We start from the raw sequence: 17,790 nt of genomic DNA, 5'->3' as shown, positions 1-17,790 counted from the left end.
TAGAATGGAAGCAGAACACTGCTCTGTAACACCAGATGACCAAGAATTCCTTATCAACAGCGAGGGGGGGGGTTCCTAAGTAACACTCGGTGGAAAACACAGGACAGACTTCTTTCCATCACCCTGTCACTTCCTCCTTGTACACCCTCACCACGAAACCAGCCAGGCAAATCAAAACAAGTACTCAGTAAGTACAGCGGGGAGGAGAAGCCCGGAGCTGCCATCTCTACCTCCACACAGGCCCTGGTGGCGCAGGGCAAGTGATTTCACAGCTAAGACAGGGTCTGCTCTATCAAAGCACGCACGGGATACTACACAAGGTGGAAAGTTTTGAAGGGGTGGAGACGGAGTTCAGTTGGGAGAGGGCTTGCCTAGCCTGCGCAAGGCCCTGGGTTCCACCCCTGCCAGGCAGTGTACAAATTAGACACCTGTTAATGCCAGCACTCAGGAGGTACAGGGAGGAGGATTAGGAGAGTTCGAGGCCATCCTCGGCTGCAAAGGGAGTCTGAAAACAGCGTGGAAGCTACCTGAGACCCTAACTGTACTCGGTACCTTCAAAATGGAAGAACACACAGACAGGCTTTAAACAATTAAACAAAAGCAACCTCTCCGGCTAAGTTTTTTTTGTTTTTGTTTTTTTGTTTTTTTCGAGACAGGGTTTCTCTGTGTAGCTTTGCGCCTTTCCTGGATCTCGCTCTGGAGACCAGGCTGGCCTCGAACTCACAAAGATCTGCCTGCCTCTGCCTCCCAAGTGCTGGGATTAAAGGCGTGTGCCACCACCGCCCGACCCGGCTAAGTTTTAAGCTATCAAAAGTTAGTACATCAAAATCAAATTTCTATTAAAGATCAGTAGAGTATTAATTATAAAGCCCTAGGTTCAATTAAAAAAAAAAAAAAAAAAGCCGGGCGTTGGTGGCGCACGCCTTTAATCCCAGCACTCGGGAGGCAGAGCCAGGCGGATCTCTGTGAGTTCAAGGCTTGCCTGGGCTACCAAGTGAGTTCCAGGAAAGACGCAAAGCTACACAGAGAAACCCTGTCTCGAAAAACCAAAAAAAAAAAAAAAGGGGAGGCTGGAGAGATATCTCAGTGTTTAAAATCACCTGTTGCTCTTGCAGAGGACTTGGGTTTGATTTCCAGCACCCACACAGTGGCTCACAAGCATCTCTTAACTCCAGTCCTAGGGGACCCAATACCCTCTCTTCTGACCTCCACAGGCACTGGGCATGCACGTGGTACACATACCTTTTTTAAGAAATATTTTTTTTTTTAATGATGGGCTGGTGTGATGGTTCAGTGGGTAAAGGAGCTTGAACCAAGCTGCTGGAAGCCAGGGCCCTGTAACCTGGAAGAGGTCACCAGTTGAGTCAACTATTTCATTATGTAAACCGCCTAACACAGATAACCACGCGGCACGGACTGAATCAGTCACCCAGAAAGATCCACATCCTTTCCCTGTTCAGACCTTCCTCCTCCCTCCCTACCACAGCTGGGACTAAAGCTCATAATTCACCAACCCCGACCACGACCAAAATCAGAGAGTACAGCACACATGCTAACAGGTGTCACCTGGATAAACACTCAGGCAGACGGGAGGCGGCATTAAACTGAGCAAGGGCAAATGCCGCTCCTGGTTAGTGCTGATGCTGTCCTCAGCAGGACCACAGCACAAACTTGGCTGCCATCCATCATAGGCTTTGGTAAAGGGAGAGCGAGATTTCAGGTGAGTTCCTTCCAGTCTAACAGACCACTGCTCTCTCAAGCGTTACTTCAGGAAAACACAGTTCAAAGCCAAATGCCAACCAAGCAAGGACACTGGTTAACCACACTGAACACTGTGTCTCTGGCAACTGTTACTTCCCAACCAAGGATCAATAATAAAGGCCACGTGTGGAACAAGCCCAGGTGCTGTGCTCAGCCACCCGTTAAGTATCGGGGAAAGATGGGGAGGGGAGGTAAGAGGGATGCCACCTGACTGCTAGAAGTCACTGCTTTCCAGAAGATACACATTTGCCCTTCAGAAATAATCAAACACATAATTAACCAACTCCGAACTCATTAATCACAAACAACTGAACAAAACCTAAGATTCTACATGCGTGTGGTTAATAAAAGCATCATCAATAAAGCAATTTCAAAATTTCTAGTCTTTGGGTCTAGTGTGATTTTAGTGATTTATAAAAATGCCAAAATTCACTTGTCATCTCCTATTGTCCAGACTCAACACCAACTCTGAATTTCATACAACATAAGCCAAAGAACAACAACAAAAAAGAAAAAAGATAGCTTTCCAGTCACAGGCCATGTTTTAAAAGTTGTGGGTCCTAAGCCAAATGTGCATGACTTAATGCAGTGTGCCAATGAGTCAAAATGGCTCCAGGAATCATGGAGAAGCATCAAACCCATGGGACACACCTGTAGGGACGCCACTCAGCCTGGTACCATGGCAGAGTCCTGCAGCCGCAGCTCTCAAGTTGGAAAACTCAGGACCTGGGGCGTTTACCTTGAATCTGTGTCTACATATTAATGGCCACAGGTTTTAGCTATCACTATAAATAGCAACAACTTGTATAAGATTTTACACAGCCTTTAGAGACATTCTTTATTGACACTGTATATGAAATTGAGACTATAGCAATCCCTAATATAAAAATATACGGACATGAATGGACACGAATACACACATAGATGTGTACGTATACACACACACAAAGTTAAGAAGGTGTGAGGGTCAGACACAGGTCCATGAAGCCACTGTAACTCTTTCCCGAGTCGTAACAGCATCATAGCCCTCAGCAAAAGGCTGGGAATGAAAACCGGTCGGTCGTCCTGGAAGTGATCTGAGTTCAGCATTTTAGACAAGACTCTAAGTCCAAGTCCGAAGCTTTAGTCCTTTCATCCAGCAACCGACAACGAATCACATTAAAGGGACTACAGCTATAAAGTCCAATGGACAAAGGGCTGTTTGTTTGGTAGGACCCAACGCTGACGTCACTCTTGGTGTTCATGTGACTCAACGGTAGTTATGAACGTCCAGTGCATATGGATTCGAAGGCATGCTTCCCTCTCATCCAGTTACCAGTCAAAGAAGGTACCTGCAGGGCATTTCTGCAGAGCCCAACAACATGGATGCACACTGCCAACTTCCTTACTCTAGATAAAACATCTCGCAGAAACCACTCTCCTCCAGGTCATGGACATTCTCTTCCTGTACCTAGAAGGGACAAGCCAAGGCTGACCTGGCTCAGAAGCTGGGCCTGCTTCCCCTTACTGCATCTGCAAGCCGTCTGGGGCACATCTCTCCCCTAAGCATTACCGTCTCATCAAGGTTTAATTGTATAGGTATACATGTGTTTGCCCAGCACTGGATGCTTGTCCCCAGTTTACAGTGACTGAATGCAATACTTGGGGTCAGAAGTGTTTGCAGATGGTGATTTCTCCCCCAGCTTTTAGAATGTACATAGTGAGATATCTTAGAGATGGGACCCCAAGTCTAAACACAAAATTCCTTTGTTTCATATACTATATATATAGTTTGAAGGTAATTGTATAATTTATTTTTAATAGTCTTGAACATGAAACAAAATTGTATAGTATGGAATTTCCCACTGCAGTATCATATTCACTCAAAAAAACGCTTTAGAGCATTTTGGATTTCAGACTCACCAAGTAGAGATGCTTGGCCTGTATTTTAACAGAGTAAAACTGGATCCCTCAACACACAAATGGACATACTCTAAAAAGAAGGGGGAAGCCAGGTGTGGTGGTGCATGCCTGTAATCCCAGCATTTAGGAAGCAGAAGCAGGAGAGTCAAGGCCAGCCTGGTCTACAAGTTATTCTTAGCTAACTGGGGTTAGACTACGTAGTAAGACTGTGTCTCATAAAGCCAGAGAGACAGAGAGAGAAACAGAAAGACAGGGGTGGGGTACATTAGGAATCACCATTTACATGAACCTCTCTCTCCCTAGTCCCCGACTGCCCACATGCCTGTCCAAATCTATCACGCACTAACTCCCCAAATGCCTGAGAAACAAAGGCTCTAACTGACCTTAGCATTCCAACAGCTTGAGCTGCAAAGTAAACTCCCAACAAATCTGATGAAAAAATGGCATCCATCAGAGGGCTCATGACACATACAGGTACTGTGAAAACCAAACAGGCCTCTCCTGCAGGCACAGCTGTACCAACACAACCTCTGCTGCATAATGGGAGCTGCTAGTTCATCAAATGTTTGGATCACTTTTTGTTTGTTTGTTTGTTTGTTTGTTTACTGGGGATGCAGGTGGTGGGCACAAGTGTAGCAGCCAATGAACAACCTGAAGTCATCAGTTCTCGCCTTCAACCGTGCGATGCACAGGAACTGAACTCAGAATGTCAGTCTTGGTAGCTGGTGCCCTTACCCACTGAGCCTTCTTGCCCGCCTCCACTGAAAGTTGTTAAGTTAAAAATTCAATCACTCGGTCAGACACGGTGGTACAGGTTTTTTAATCCCAGCTCTGGGAAAGCTGAGGCAGGAAAATCATGAGGTTAAGGACAGCATGGATTAGGAAACTATCTCAAAGTTGAAAGCAAATATCAAGCATGGTGGTTTCATCCCAGCACTCGGAAGCCAGGGGCAGGCAGATCTCTGAGTTTGAGGCTAGCCTGGTCTACAGAGTGAGTTCCAGGATAGCCAGGGCTACACATTGAGGCCCTGTCTCAAAGCGGGGTGGGGGAATCAAAACAAACACAATTAGATCTTCAGACCTGCTGGCTACGTGCAGTCAGTGACTACCATATTGAACAGTGTATCTCACACACACACACACACACACACACACACTCATATGCACACAGACTAGTTCTACCGTGGAAGAAATTATACAGCACAGAATGACCCTGCCTAGACGACATTAGCTACTGTGGTGACCTAGTTCCATCAAGTCCTAACACAGGGGGCTGCAATTTAAGGCAAACAAACAAACAAAGTACAAGAGAAAAATAAAATAACTAATCTGACTTTGTCCAGCCCATTTCCTCTTTCACTAAACACTGCATGAAAATTCTTGTTTTTTATAGCTTTGTTCTTCCGCCTCACACCCACATACAATACAGCAATGAAACGTTTCAAAGCAAAACTACCCAAGAGCAAGGCATGCTCAAGGCTTCCTGAGTGTAACTCATGCAAATCAAAATTGAGGTCAAGTTTAAAACAGCAAAGCAAACTCAATGGTGTTTTCCAAAACATCTCTGATCTAGTGTTCCTACACACACACACACACACACACACACACACACACACACACACACACCCTCTCCCTCCCTCATTAGACTGACCCATCCCTCTGTGAGCAAATTGTGAAGTGCCTCACATCATAAATGTTTCAGCAAATCCACAATCCTTCCCTAGACACCCGTGATGTCCCACCAGAGTTCCAGCGACCACCACAGCCACTCTCAAGACTGCAGGGAAACAAACCACTGTCTTTCCTCAGCTTCAGACGTGTTTCACATTAAATTCCTCCTTCCTGAATTTTCACGTTACATCTTAAGCCCTGGCTGATCATCAGAAAAATCAATGTGTCAACCTTGAGCTTGAGGTCTTGCTAAGTTTGGTTCCTAAAGAGAAATTACAATTGAACCTGTTTCTCAAATACTCATGAGAAACTGAAAATAACTAAGGACACAGACGTGGCCTAAAAGAGCAAAGCCAGCTCCCAACAATGGCCACAGGTTGACACACAGGTTGATGAAGGCAGTTTTAAACCTTTTGTGTTTAATCACATTCCTTTAAGGCAGCCTCTTGTTTTGTTGTTTGTTTGTTTGTTTGTTTGTTTGTTTGTTTGAATTCAGCTCTGGGCCTGCAAGAAAGACCTTTTTAATTTTCTAACTTTAAAAAATTTTGCCAGGCGGTGGTGGTGCACACCTTTAATCCCAGCACTCAGGAGACATAGCCAAGCTTGAACTCTGTGAGTTCAAGGCCAGCCTGGTGTGCAGAGCAAGATCTAGGACAGGCACCAAAACTACACAGAGAAACCCTGTCTCAAAAACAAAAAAACAAAACAAAACAAAAAAATCAGTTTGAGGCTGACGTGCTTTATAGGTAGTGGTCAAAAGTCTCTATTACATAAAAGAAAGTTCTAGAGTCGAACACTAACGTCAATACAGAAGTTAAAGGCTACTGAAATGTCACTCAAACAATCTGGTTAAAGTAAAACTCTGGAGCAAACAAGAGCAGCCTGGCTGGAGCTTGGAAATTTCCTGGCACCATCTGCCCAGCAAGGGAAGATTCCCTCCCTCCCCCAACCAGCCAAGTGCAGGTGGCCACCTTTCCCTGAACCATGATCTCCTCCTGGGGGCAGGGATCTTCCAGCCACAGTGAAATGTGAAGACGCACGGGAACCCTCAGAGAGGGGTCACCAAAATTCAAACTCCAAACTCTCAAGTGCACTCTGTCCAGATGTCCATCCCAGCTGGCTCCTGTGCCCAGAAGAATCTAGCCTCCTCATCAAGATCCACCAAGGCCCACGGGTGGTCCAGTGTTGTCGGAAGTTTCTCCAGTCCTTCCCGGCCCTGCGGTCAGGACGAATCTCTCCCACCTGGGCATCCCTGAAGCCATTTGGTCCCAAGTGAACACACAGAGGCTTATATTAGTTACCAACTGTATGTCCTATGGGTCAGGCCTCTCGGTAGCTAGCTATTAACTCAACCCATTTCTATTCATCTATATGTTGCCATGTGGCCGTGGCTTTACCAGTCTGCTGGCATGCTGCTCCTTGGGCGGCGGGCTGGCATCTCTCCCACCTCTCCTTTCTTCTGCCTATCTCGTTCTTTTGGATCTCCTGCCTGTCTAAAACCTGACTCGCCATAGGCCAGAGTAGCCTCTTTAATAACCAGTCATAGCAACACATATTCACAACAGGCGAGCGAGCTGTGTGTACACTCACTCATTTGTTCAACCCTGTCAGCAGCTCATAAATGATCATTGGGGACTCTGGGCTCCCCCAAAAGGAGGACGACACAGGTCTCAAGCTGGAGGCAATGGTGACAGCAAGGCTCCAATAGCAACACGTGCCCTTGGGGCCCTCAGTGTTCCTGTCTGAGAGATGAAGGGTTCTGAGGCAGTGGGACTCAGATGACTCAAGGAAGACCAGCAGGCCCTCAGCAGACACGGAGGCCCAGGGAAGCCTGGAAGAATGTGCAGGCACAGGCAGAGGGGCCAAAGGTCATGACGGTCTAGGAAGAGGGAGCTGTTCTCTGTGGGTGGAGATGCCAGGGAATGGCTTGTGGGCAGATGGTAAGAGCCCTCACGTGACCACATAAATGAAATCTCACCAGGAAGCGAAGTCTCCTGGGAGGCTTTAAACAGATTCCAGAGTCCCATCTGACGGTCCCGCCACAGCCCTGAAGACCTCGCCTGAACACAAACATCTTCAGTGATAACGATTCACGCCCATGAAGTGCAGAGGGTGGCAGTTAGCAAAAAAAAAAAAACATCCTAAAAATATGCACCGTGCACTGAAGTCACAGGACACTTTCTAGAGGAGCAAGCTTGCTACCAAACCCAAGCCACGAAGACTTTCCTCACCTGCCTTGGAGGCCCAGGCTCACTAATTAAAGCACACACTTGGTCCCAGCTTCACCTATCCCCACCACACACAACTCAAGCCAGCCCGGATGCCCACCCCTGGCACCCACTTTTCTGGCGCTAGTCCCCCATTTCCTTCTCGTTAGTGCAGGCTTCCTTTGCTCCTTTCTCGCCTGAGCGAAAGCACAAGCGGTAAGATCAATAGAAAAGGAAACTGACACCCTCCAACTTCTCCAGACTTAGCCGACGGAGCAAGACATACGCAGCATGTAAAATCAGGGATTACGGGAGAAGGAAGGCTCGCGGGTCCTATCTTGGCATGCCCCGTCCCCCTCCGTTCTTGTTACTCTAAGGAAATTAAAACTTAGGGTCACACAGCTCCAACAGCCAGGGATCCAACCCAGACACGCCAGCTCCCAAACAGGGTGCTACTTGTTTTTGTAAGGGTTGGGGTTTTTAATGCCTTTGGGATGGAGTCACTTTAAAACCACACAGAAGCCAACGCGAAGGCCAGACGTTCCTTACATGAGGAATCCTGACTTACTGGGTCAGGCCCAGGCTCAGAGAGGGGCTCCAGTTCACTGGCCACATGACCGGTGTCGGTGTCTCTACCCTCCCTGTCTTCCCTCCATCCCATAATATCTACCACACAGAGTATTGTGAGAACAAAAAGGCAACACACTGGGGCCTCTCATCCAGTTTTACTTCTTCTCCAGTCAACCACGATCCAAAAACATCATACGGGAAGTTCTAGAAATAAACAATTCCCAAGTTGCAGATAGCTTTCATCAGAGTGTCACTGCTGTAACTGTTCTCATTGTTAGATGTTAATCTCACTGTGCCTTATCACATGTATGTATGTATGTATATGAGAAAACATAGACACCACACATCCAATGTGGGCCTTAGAAAGGATCCCCAATAACAACAAAGGGACAATTCTACATGTAAACCACTCAGAACACGGGACATAGTCAGAAGACTATAGCAATCATGATTTTCAATATTAAAGGCACTCTCATTTTTCAACATAATCTAGTCTACCTGGAACCCTTTTTTTTCTTTTTGAAAACCTTGAACTCAAATGAATGGGCTTGGCATATTACCATCTGCACGTCCCCCAAGATGGGTTTTCAAAGATTTAAAAGTAATTACAGAGGCAAACAAAAACACGCACAACTGAAAGTCAGCTAGCACCGTGCTCTTCAAAGGCCCTGCTGACCTAACCAAACAACGTCACAGCCACAAAGGGCCCATGCTAGGAGGCTGCATGCAGTACGCCCCGATCAGAGGAGCTTACATGTGTAAAGATGCTCTCCCCAACACACGGTCCTGTCTCTTCATTCACTTCCTTTACTTTTCTTTCCTTAGGTTTTAAGTAACTGACCCAGACACAGGCATACCCACCAACTCAAAGATTTCCCAACTCCAGTGACAGCCAGAAAATCTGAGATGCTATGGACAGTTAATGCCTACAAACTGATTTTTTTTTACGGCCATTGAATCCAGAGAGAATGTGTTTCCATATTTAACATGTATGACATGTTAATTCCAGAGTATAAACTAAACATACAGATTTGTGCCTAGTAAGACTAAACTCAAATTCCATTATTGTTTCATTATTAATCAATATATACCTGAAAATAGTCAAGTTATGATTTTATTTAGAAAGAGAGAATCAAAATAGTTCAGATTTCAATATTTTATAAAAGATAAGTAAGTGTATTACAAATAGATTGATTTAGCCTCATAGTAACTAGTTGTAAAAAATTTTTTTAAATCAATTTTGTTATTAACTCAAGCTAAAGATTTTGTGAAAATGACGAAAGTCTTTCCAAGCTGTTTCCTTTGGGAAATATCATCAAATGTTTAGTATGCTTCAATCAGAAACCTAGTTAAAATCATCTTGAAATTTTGGACACTGGCCCAACAGAAATGTGTTTTTATGATTAACTTCAAAGACAAGCTGTAAATGGCCACAGGTGTGTGAGAAGCACACAGATAATTTCCAGGGAAATGCAAAACATAACAAGGAACCATCATGGCTCAGCTCAGTGGAATGGCCTACTGAAAAGACAAAGAACGGGTCGGGCAGTGCTGGCGTACACCTTAATCCCAACACTCAGGAGGCAGAGGCAGGTGGATCTCTGAGTTCAAGGCCAGCCTGGACTACAGTGAGAATTCCAGAACAGTCAAGAGCTACACAGAGAAACCCTGTCTCAAAAAAAAAAAAAAAAAAAAAGAAAAGAAAAAGGAAAGAAAAGAAAAAGGGAAAGGAAGGAAGGATGGACGGATGGACAAGTGCTGACAGAAATGTGGGGAAAGGGAACTCCTCTCTACTGTTGTAGAAACATCAATTAGTACAGTCACTTGGAGGACCACAGAGGTTCCCCAAAAATTAAAAATAGAGCTAGCACATGATCCAGCAGGGCAGCTTCTGAGTGATGGTTATTTAAAGGGAAGGAAACGGCATGTGGAAGACACATCCGCAGCTCTGTTTATAGCAATACTGTTCTCAACCGGCAAGAAATGGAGCCCATCAACAGAAGAATAAAGAAAACACAGATATTCAACGGAGCCCTTATCAACTGTGAAAAAGGAAACTCTGGTTTTGACCACAATCGGGATGGAACTGGAAATCGCCATGTGAGTGAAATCATCAGGAGCAGAAGTGTCACGTGATCTTACTCCTGTGGAATCTAAACCGTTGGTCCTGGAGCAGTGGTTACCCGAGGCTGGGGAGGGTAGCGGGGAAGGAAGGTGGGCTAACGGTACCAAGTGACGCTGAGAATATGAATATGACGATGTGATGTGCCACTGTACGGGATGGTGGCGGGAGACGGCACAGATTCTGCACCTCGAAAAGCTAAAGAGGAAAAGAGGGAAGAAGAGGAAGACACAGGGAGGAGGAAGGAAGAGGAGAAGGAGTGCAGAGAGGGAAAGAGGAAGGGGGGGCAGTCGTAATTCTTTTACCAACTAGAGAGGCTTTAAAATACGACACTTGAAGGCCTCCAAGCCAAACAAAAAAAAAGGAGGAGGATACTCTTTCAGCAGAATAAGTAGCAGCAACCCACCCTGAAGCCCACGTGCACAACCATGAGGACCTGAGTCTGGATCCCCAGCAGCCACAGAAAAGCTGAGTGCAATGGCAGGCCCCTGGAACCCCAGAGCTGGAGCACAGGCAGAGACGGACGGGCGGATCCCCGAAGCCCAGGGGCCAGAAAGTCAGGTGGAAGTGATGAGACCTAGGTTCAGTGAGAGATCCTCAAAATATAAGGTGGAGAGGGGCGACGAAGACACCCAGCATCAACCTCTGACCTCCACGTGCCTGTACACCCACATGAACACCTATATACATGAGTATGTAGAGACATCCCATTCACACACATAAATAACATGGAGAGCAATGAAGATACCCAGCATCAACCTCTGGCTTCCACATATATATCTACGCACACACACATGCACACACATGCATGCACACCCACACCTACATCAATGGGGTCACCTTTCCAGTTGCTCCTTTATGCTCCATGAAGTAATTTAACAGTAAAATCTAAAAACAGACTCTGAATCCTAGAGCCTCAGAAATCCAATCCCATGCTGGGCATGATGGCTCACTCCAGTAAAGCCAGCACTTGGGAGGTAGAAGCAGGAGGATCAGGAGTTCAAGGTTATCCTCGGCTACATAATGGCTTCAAGGGCAACCTTGGCTACATAAGACCATGTCTCAAAAAAAAAAAAAGAAGAGGGCTCTCAGCAGGTAACAACACTTGCTGCCAAGACTGAAGATGTGCGTTTGACCCCTGAACTCACGGGCCAGGAATAGAGAACCAGCTCCTGCAAGCTGTCTTCTGACCTGCGCACACATCCCCACAGCACGCACACAAAATAATATACGTGGCTGACAATTACGGACCGCTTTCACGATGACAGACATGGCTGAGGGGAGGAGGAGCCACACCGTGGATGGATGGTCACATTCCACAGTGGCAAACACGGGCTTGAATGTCAAGGTCTTTCGAGCAGCAGTCCCCCAAGTTCTTACAAGAGGTACATATAAGTGAGGTAATCATTAGGAAGGAATGTAAATTTTATACAGGTTAAGAGCCCCACCTCACAGACAAACCAGATCAGGGAAGCTCAGTGCTGATTAAGTCATTGTCACATTTCTGGGGGAACTTTTTTGCAATACTGCTGGCATCTCAGAAAGGAGGAGAAATAATACCTCCCCCGGGGAAATGTCCCTGATTCCCCGAGCTGGGTTAATTGCTCACTTTCCCATATTCCCCTGGTGCTCTGGGCTTCGGCTATGACCGTACCACACATATATTATTTCTACACCGGCGTTGTCATTTACACATCTCAGTCTCCCTACTCAGACTGTGTGCGCTTTGGGGACAGGGGGGGAACATATTGATCCTCGTGGTCTCATGGCAGTACGGCAATTAAAGGGTTTGGAGTTTCGATCTATTTGAATATTTAATTAAAAGCCTATGGTCAATGGCTGTGGACCACTCGAAGTGCTGGGAACAAACCCCTGCATTGTCCTCAACACCCAAGGTTCCCAATGTCACAGTGACGCTGAGTGAGGAGGCACACAGCTATGCATGCCACGAGGGAGCCAGCCCAGAGCCACCAGGCAAGGAAAGGGCAGGAGAGTGGGGTTGCACGGGCACCAGGGGGGGTACCCTCGCAAAGATCAGCCCGAGAGCATCCACCTTCTCACGCATTATGAACATCCCCGTATTCTCTAAAACCATTAAATCTTTCCAAAAGATGTCCCCCTTTTGATCACTGCTTTCATAAACGCGTATTAACTCTCCATGAGGCTCCGGACACTGTCTTGCGGGGTACCGTTAGGACTAGGTCGGTGTCTCCTTCATGGGGTCCTCAGCCTAACACTAGAGCTGTGGAGATGGGTATGGTACGTGGGATGCTGTGCCTATCATAAAAGGATTCCGTGTTTGTTGAGAACTTAAGACAGGAGCCATGCAAGCATCTCCAGGACTTCCCATTCCACAAGGGAACCAGGAGGGGCGCAGGGCAGCCTGTGCTGGAGCGGAAAGAGCACAACCAGAGGCGTGCCTTGGGCTCTATACTGAGTACATCCCTCCAGCAGCCACCCCCTCCGCAGGCCACCTCGCGTAGGAACAGCGGCTCCTTTCCCTCCTTGCCTAGTGGTCACGTGTGCTCCACTATCTGGAGAACCGGTTACAACTGCTAGTATGTGCTACCCCACGGTGTTAAAAATACACGGAAAACGGTGAGTCAGCCAAGCGCTGATAACTCAAGCCGTATCTTCTCGAGAAGCCGCCCAGAGGGAGAGCCCACGTGCTGGATTCAGTCAGTGCTGGAAGGCAGCCTTCCATCTGCTCACCACGTGTGTTGGTGGCCATGTCAGCCACTTTCTGAAAGGCGTCCAAGAAGGCAGCTGCGGCTACTACTGTTGTCCTAAAATGCAAACAGATAACAAAAGCATGAGGAATGTCGCACACTGGCAAATCCATCGCAGCTCTCGGGCTAAAACCTCTGCTACAGTGAACAGAGCCTTCCAGAGAAACAATCCAGCAGTCGATGGTCTATTACTGGGTTTTTTTTTCCCCTAGCACTCAACCCCGATAATGGCCTCACTGTGTGAACTATCAAGAAAAAAAGTGCAAAGAAAGAAAACGGAGGTGTTTCTACCCCAAAGAAGAAGAAAGCATCCTTAAAAGTATAGACAACACAGGTGATGTCAGCTTTAGTATAGGAGAACAGTACACACATACATGAACTGGCAGGGAACCAAACCCTGGAGAGCAGAAAGTTCAACAATTCATTGCCGAAAAGGAAAACTGAGGCCACACATTGAAAGCCATTTTGGAGATCACCTGAGCACACCAGAGCACCTGATGCTCCAGCTCTGTAACTCAAGGCACAGCTCCACCCGTGGGCTGAGCTCACAGGGGGCCAGGTAGATACATACAGCTTTCCTCCCTAGATCCCAACTATCGTGAGACTAAGATACTGTGTTTTGGTTCCATTTGTTTTTGTTATGTTCAGCCTCAGGATGCTCTCTCCACTGCATCTTTTGAAGTCCTAAAAGTAACAACAGGAAGAATTCAGACTCATTTCATGTCCTAAGCATTTTTGAATGCTAACCCATTCCCTAAAGCACTACCAGATGGATGCACCGGGCACTTTGTGGCCTGCTGGTTCCTAGCACTCTGGCCTACAACACCATGAACTCGGGAATGACCAGCATCCCGGGCTGCTCTGGGACAAACCAACAAGCCGTGCACCCATCATGCAAGGACTTAAAACTCAAAAACTGATGCTAATCTTCAAGCGTTTGTTACATGACTCGAGTCTACTGAGCCTTCCCAAGAAGGCAGTCACCAAAAGAAGAGTAAGTTCTAGAAAACAGAGTTCAGAAGGCAGAAAAGGAAGTGGTCTATCTTAAAGGTAACAACAGTGCCTTTGGAACAAAGCGTTTCTGAAAGGCTCTGGATACGGTCCCTTAAGGCCAAATTTCAAAATGAGGCAGCCTGACAGTTTCTAGTAGATCAAGAAGATATCTGCTCAAGCTAGATGTGCATGCCTTTAATCCCAGCATTTGGGAGGAAGAGGCAGGCAGATCTCTGTGAGTTCGAGACCAGCCTGATTGATCTACAGTGAGTTCTAGGACAGCTAAGGATACACAGAGAAACCCTGTCTTGAAAAAAAAAAGAAGAAAACAAAAGACTATCTGCTCAGTTCTAAACACTAGCCCTCCCCCATTACACACACACACACACACACACACACACACACACACACACACACACACACACACTTCGAAGCGTATTTTGAAAGTGTTGGCATCAAACGCAAACACTGGAAAGTTATCTTTATCAAACATCCTGAGACGTATAAATAGCTCATCCTGACTTACGCTGTGTATCTGACAAGCCAGCTTGATTTAGTCTCCTTCAACTCAGTGCCAATCAACCACACTTTACGAGCCAGCTGCAGGCAAGCTTTGGCCATTAGAGTCGCTGGAGCCCCACTGCAAATTACGACGCTGGTCAATACTAAGGAATTAAGAGCTTTTAATGACGGTCACCCTGCGCTTTCTGACGTCATGGTCAAAACCACCAAAGAGCTAAGGGAGTGACTGGCTTAAACGCCCAGGACGGAAATTCTGCCTCTGCAGGGGTAACTGCAGCCTTTCCAGGACACAAAATCCACTCTCAGAAGATGCTACTAATCTGATAAACTGATAAAGCAATGTCCCTGATCTCAGAAGACCTAAGGAGGGGGCCGTTGTGTGTGTGTGTGTGTGTGTGTGTGCGCGCGCGCGCGCAGAGAAGTCTTCCTTGAGTTTTACTTTCTATGGTCAAGACAGGTGGTGAGCTCATTACTTCAAGCTCCTCACCAGCAAAAGGGAAAAGAGAACACTTTTTTCTTCAGGCCTATACTGAAGGCCTACCCTACCATCTGAGAGTGGACAAGAAAAATGAAGGGGAGATTCAAATGGTTTAGTTCAGGGGGAGACCTCCAAAAGAGGGAGACTGACTAACCTATGTGAAATGAGAGCAGTGGATGAGCTAGCGCCAGAAGGCCAGGGTAGCTCCATGAGGAGGCGGTGAGGACCTCAGATGAAGACCCAGGCACCCCCCAGCAAGCCGGAAAGCAGGGAGATGGTCAAGGACCCGACAACTGGAGAAGGCACACATTCCGAGTCCAGCGTCTACTTGGGGTGTCACATACAAGGCTGCAGAGATCCCCACAAGGGAAGCTGAAGGAAACCCATGCACTCCTGCCCAGTCCTGAACCACAGGGGAGCCGGGTACCCCCAGTCCCCATGGCAAGAGCGAGCAGCGGCCTCTGGTATGCACCGGCAGAGATTCGGGAATGTCCTCATCTATTACCCATACGGCTTTTTCCTAGAACAGCCCTACCTACTGCTCTGTCCTCTCTTCCATTCTCATCCATCTCAGGCCAACCAGTCATCCCCCAAACTTCACGAGTGAGGATTATCCAAACGGTCATTTTCAAGTGTCCCATGCTCCTTGGAGCACCCCCTCAGCCCAGCGGTATCTCCTCCCCCACTGACTTCAAAAGGGTGGAGCTGCAGCATGTGGGTATTCCATCTGTCACAGCAAATGAAAACGGAACAGGCAACTAGGCGATACGGGGTTCCTAGAGGAAATCCGCAGCAGATCCTGTTTAAGCAGCTTTTTGGGGCCTTGTTTTTGTTTTTTCAAGACAGGGTTTCTCTGTGTAGCCTTGGCTGTCCTGGAACTCACTCTGTAGACCAGGCTGGCCTTGAACTCACAGAGATCTGCCTGCCTCTGTCTCCCGAGTGCTGAGATTAAAAGGTGTATGCTACCACCACCCAGCTAGGCATAACTTTTTTTTTTTGAGACAGGGTTTCTCTGTGTAGCTTTGGAGCCTATTCCTGGAACTCGCTCTGTAGACCAGGCTGGCCTTGAACTCACAGAGATCCGCCAGTCTCTGCCTCCCAAGTGCTGGGATTAAAGGCGTGTGCCACCACTGCCCAGCTTAGGCATAACTTTCATACTGTAAAATTTACTTCTTCTAAATGTCGATAAGATAAAGGGCTTATCTCCGTGGCTTTTAGTAAACGGAGAATTGTGCAGGGAGCCACACTCCAACTTGAGAACATTCCCACCGTCTCATCTGTGGTCAGTCTCCTTTTAAAGCCCTAGCCCAGCCGACCACTGCTAAGACTTATCTCTATAGATGGCCTTTTCTAGATAACTTCATGTAAATGGATCTGTGCACCAGTCCACACTGGGATTTCAACTCTGCACGTGGGAAGAAAATACAGAGAAGAACTTGGGACTCTGGGAGCAGAAAGCTCGAGTGCAATCTCCACTCTGTCACTGGTGGCATCTCGGTGAACACGCTCTTACCTGTGCCTCGACTTCTTCAGTCAAACTCAGCCGTACTGAACCTTGTGGGGGTGAGACTGTTGACAAGTTCACGTATGCTTGGCACACAGTGGGTGCCACATAAACAGTATCCGTTATGACTCTATCTAATCAACTCTGAAAGAGCAGAAATGAGTCGATTTCACACATGGGGGGGGGCAGGATAATATGAATTGATACTGATTAAACAGAGCCCACTACATGCTCTATCTGCGGACATTTCTAAATGTTACCCAGATGTGTGTGCTGACCCACACCTCCCTGTCTGAAGGATGTCGCCTTTTCCAGTACAACACACGTGTCTACTTACCGCAGCTGGGACTGCAGCTTTCCGGCTTTGTTTATGAAATCTTCCCAAACTGGATAGCTCCCCTACGACAGAACAAAGGCAGCAATCAGTCACAGTGTGACGAGCCAAACACCCATTTCTAACCACGCAAGGAACAATCTGCAGATGTGGCCCTCCTTTGTAGGATATCTACGACACACACAGGCTCGGGAGCTCTTTCAGGGGTGCCCTACCCCTATAATCTTGCAAATAACCACAGACACCAATGGGAACGAGTTTCACAGACTCTAAACACCTACACCACTGGAGTCAATGCGTGTACACAGTGGGTCCAAATTTAAAAAATACAGAATATTCAAGGCTCTCTCCTCGGTCACCTGTGCATGCAACATGGCTCTGTTTGTTCTCATCTTTGTCCCACACAGCAGGAGGAGGGAGCTGGGTGACTGAAACTCCTCCCTGGGACAGGTGGCTATCGGGAAGTCATATCAGCCTATCAGACTCTCAAGGCTGGAAAATAACCTAAATATAGCCACCCGGCTGATATTTAACTCTATGTAGACTATGGCAACAGGCGGTTCCCAAGCAAACTTCAGCCAGCAGGAGACTCATCCCATTCCTCGGTGCCTACGTCAAGCCATCTGTCCTTAATGTTCACACGGCTCTAGTTTTAACCTCCCAGAGGCCCTTAGAATCAACACTGATCATCTTTCCTCCGTACTGAACTCTGAAGTCCAATCCCACTTCTCTAAGGGGCCCACAGTGTCCTAGAGGCAGCGCAAGGGGTCTCCTCCTCCTCCTCCCGGGTACAGGACTGGCATGCAGTCTGCCCCCTCCCTTCCCATACACGTTACATACAGACTCAGCTGCAGCAGCCATCGGGTGGTTTGCCTTTCCTCCAGTCAAACCCAGTAAAGGTAAACCATGGGTGAGGGTGTGCTGTACGGCACTGTATCCTGCACCTGGGGGTCACAGTCCCAGAACAGAATACAAACGAGGGACATCCTGACAAGGT

At 47.3% G+C, this 17,790-nt stretch overlaps 1 protein-coding gene across 19 annotated transcripts in view; it reads right to left on the bottom strand.

Annotated features, from left to right (window-relative positions):
* Nucleotides 1-17,790, bottom strand: part of Mtss1 (MTSS I-BAR domain containing 1) — a 151,087-nt gene that overhangs the window by 110,546 nt on the left and 22,751 nt on the right. For 18 of the 19 annotated variants that reach the window (XM_016008938.3, XM_076555724.1, XM_016008943.3 and 15 more), the window contains exons 2-3: nt 16,797-16,858; nt 12,946-13,019 (exon numbers count right to left, since the gene is read on the bottom strand). In XM_016008938.3, the coding sequence (XP_015864424.1) occupies nt 12,946-13,019; nt 16,797-16,858 (136 nt within the window). Of the gene's footprint in view, nt 1-12,945; nt 13,020-15,490; nt 15,683-16,796; nt 16,859-17,790 lie in introns of those variants that run through there. The other variant, XM_076555730.1, reaches the window with a different exon arrangement.

This window comes from Peromyscus maniculatus, chromosome 20, assembly GCF_049852395.1.
Source record: "Peromyscus maniculatus bairdii isolate BWxNUB_F1_BW_parent chromosome 20, HU_Pman_BW_mat_3.1, whole genome shotgun sequence".
NCBI classification, from domain to species: Eukaryota; Metazoa; Chordata; class Mammalia; order Rodentia; family Cricetidae; genus Peromyscus; species Peromyscus maniculatus.
This window is presented reverse-complemented; position numbering and strand designations above follow the sequence as displayed.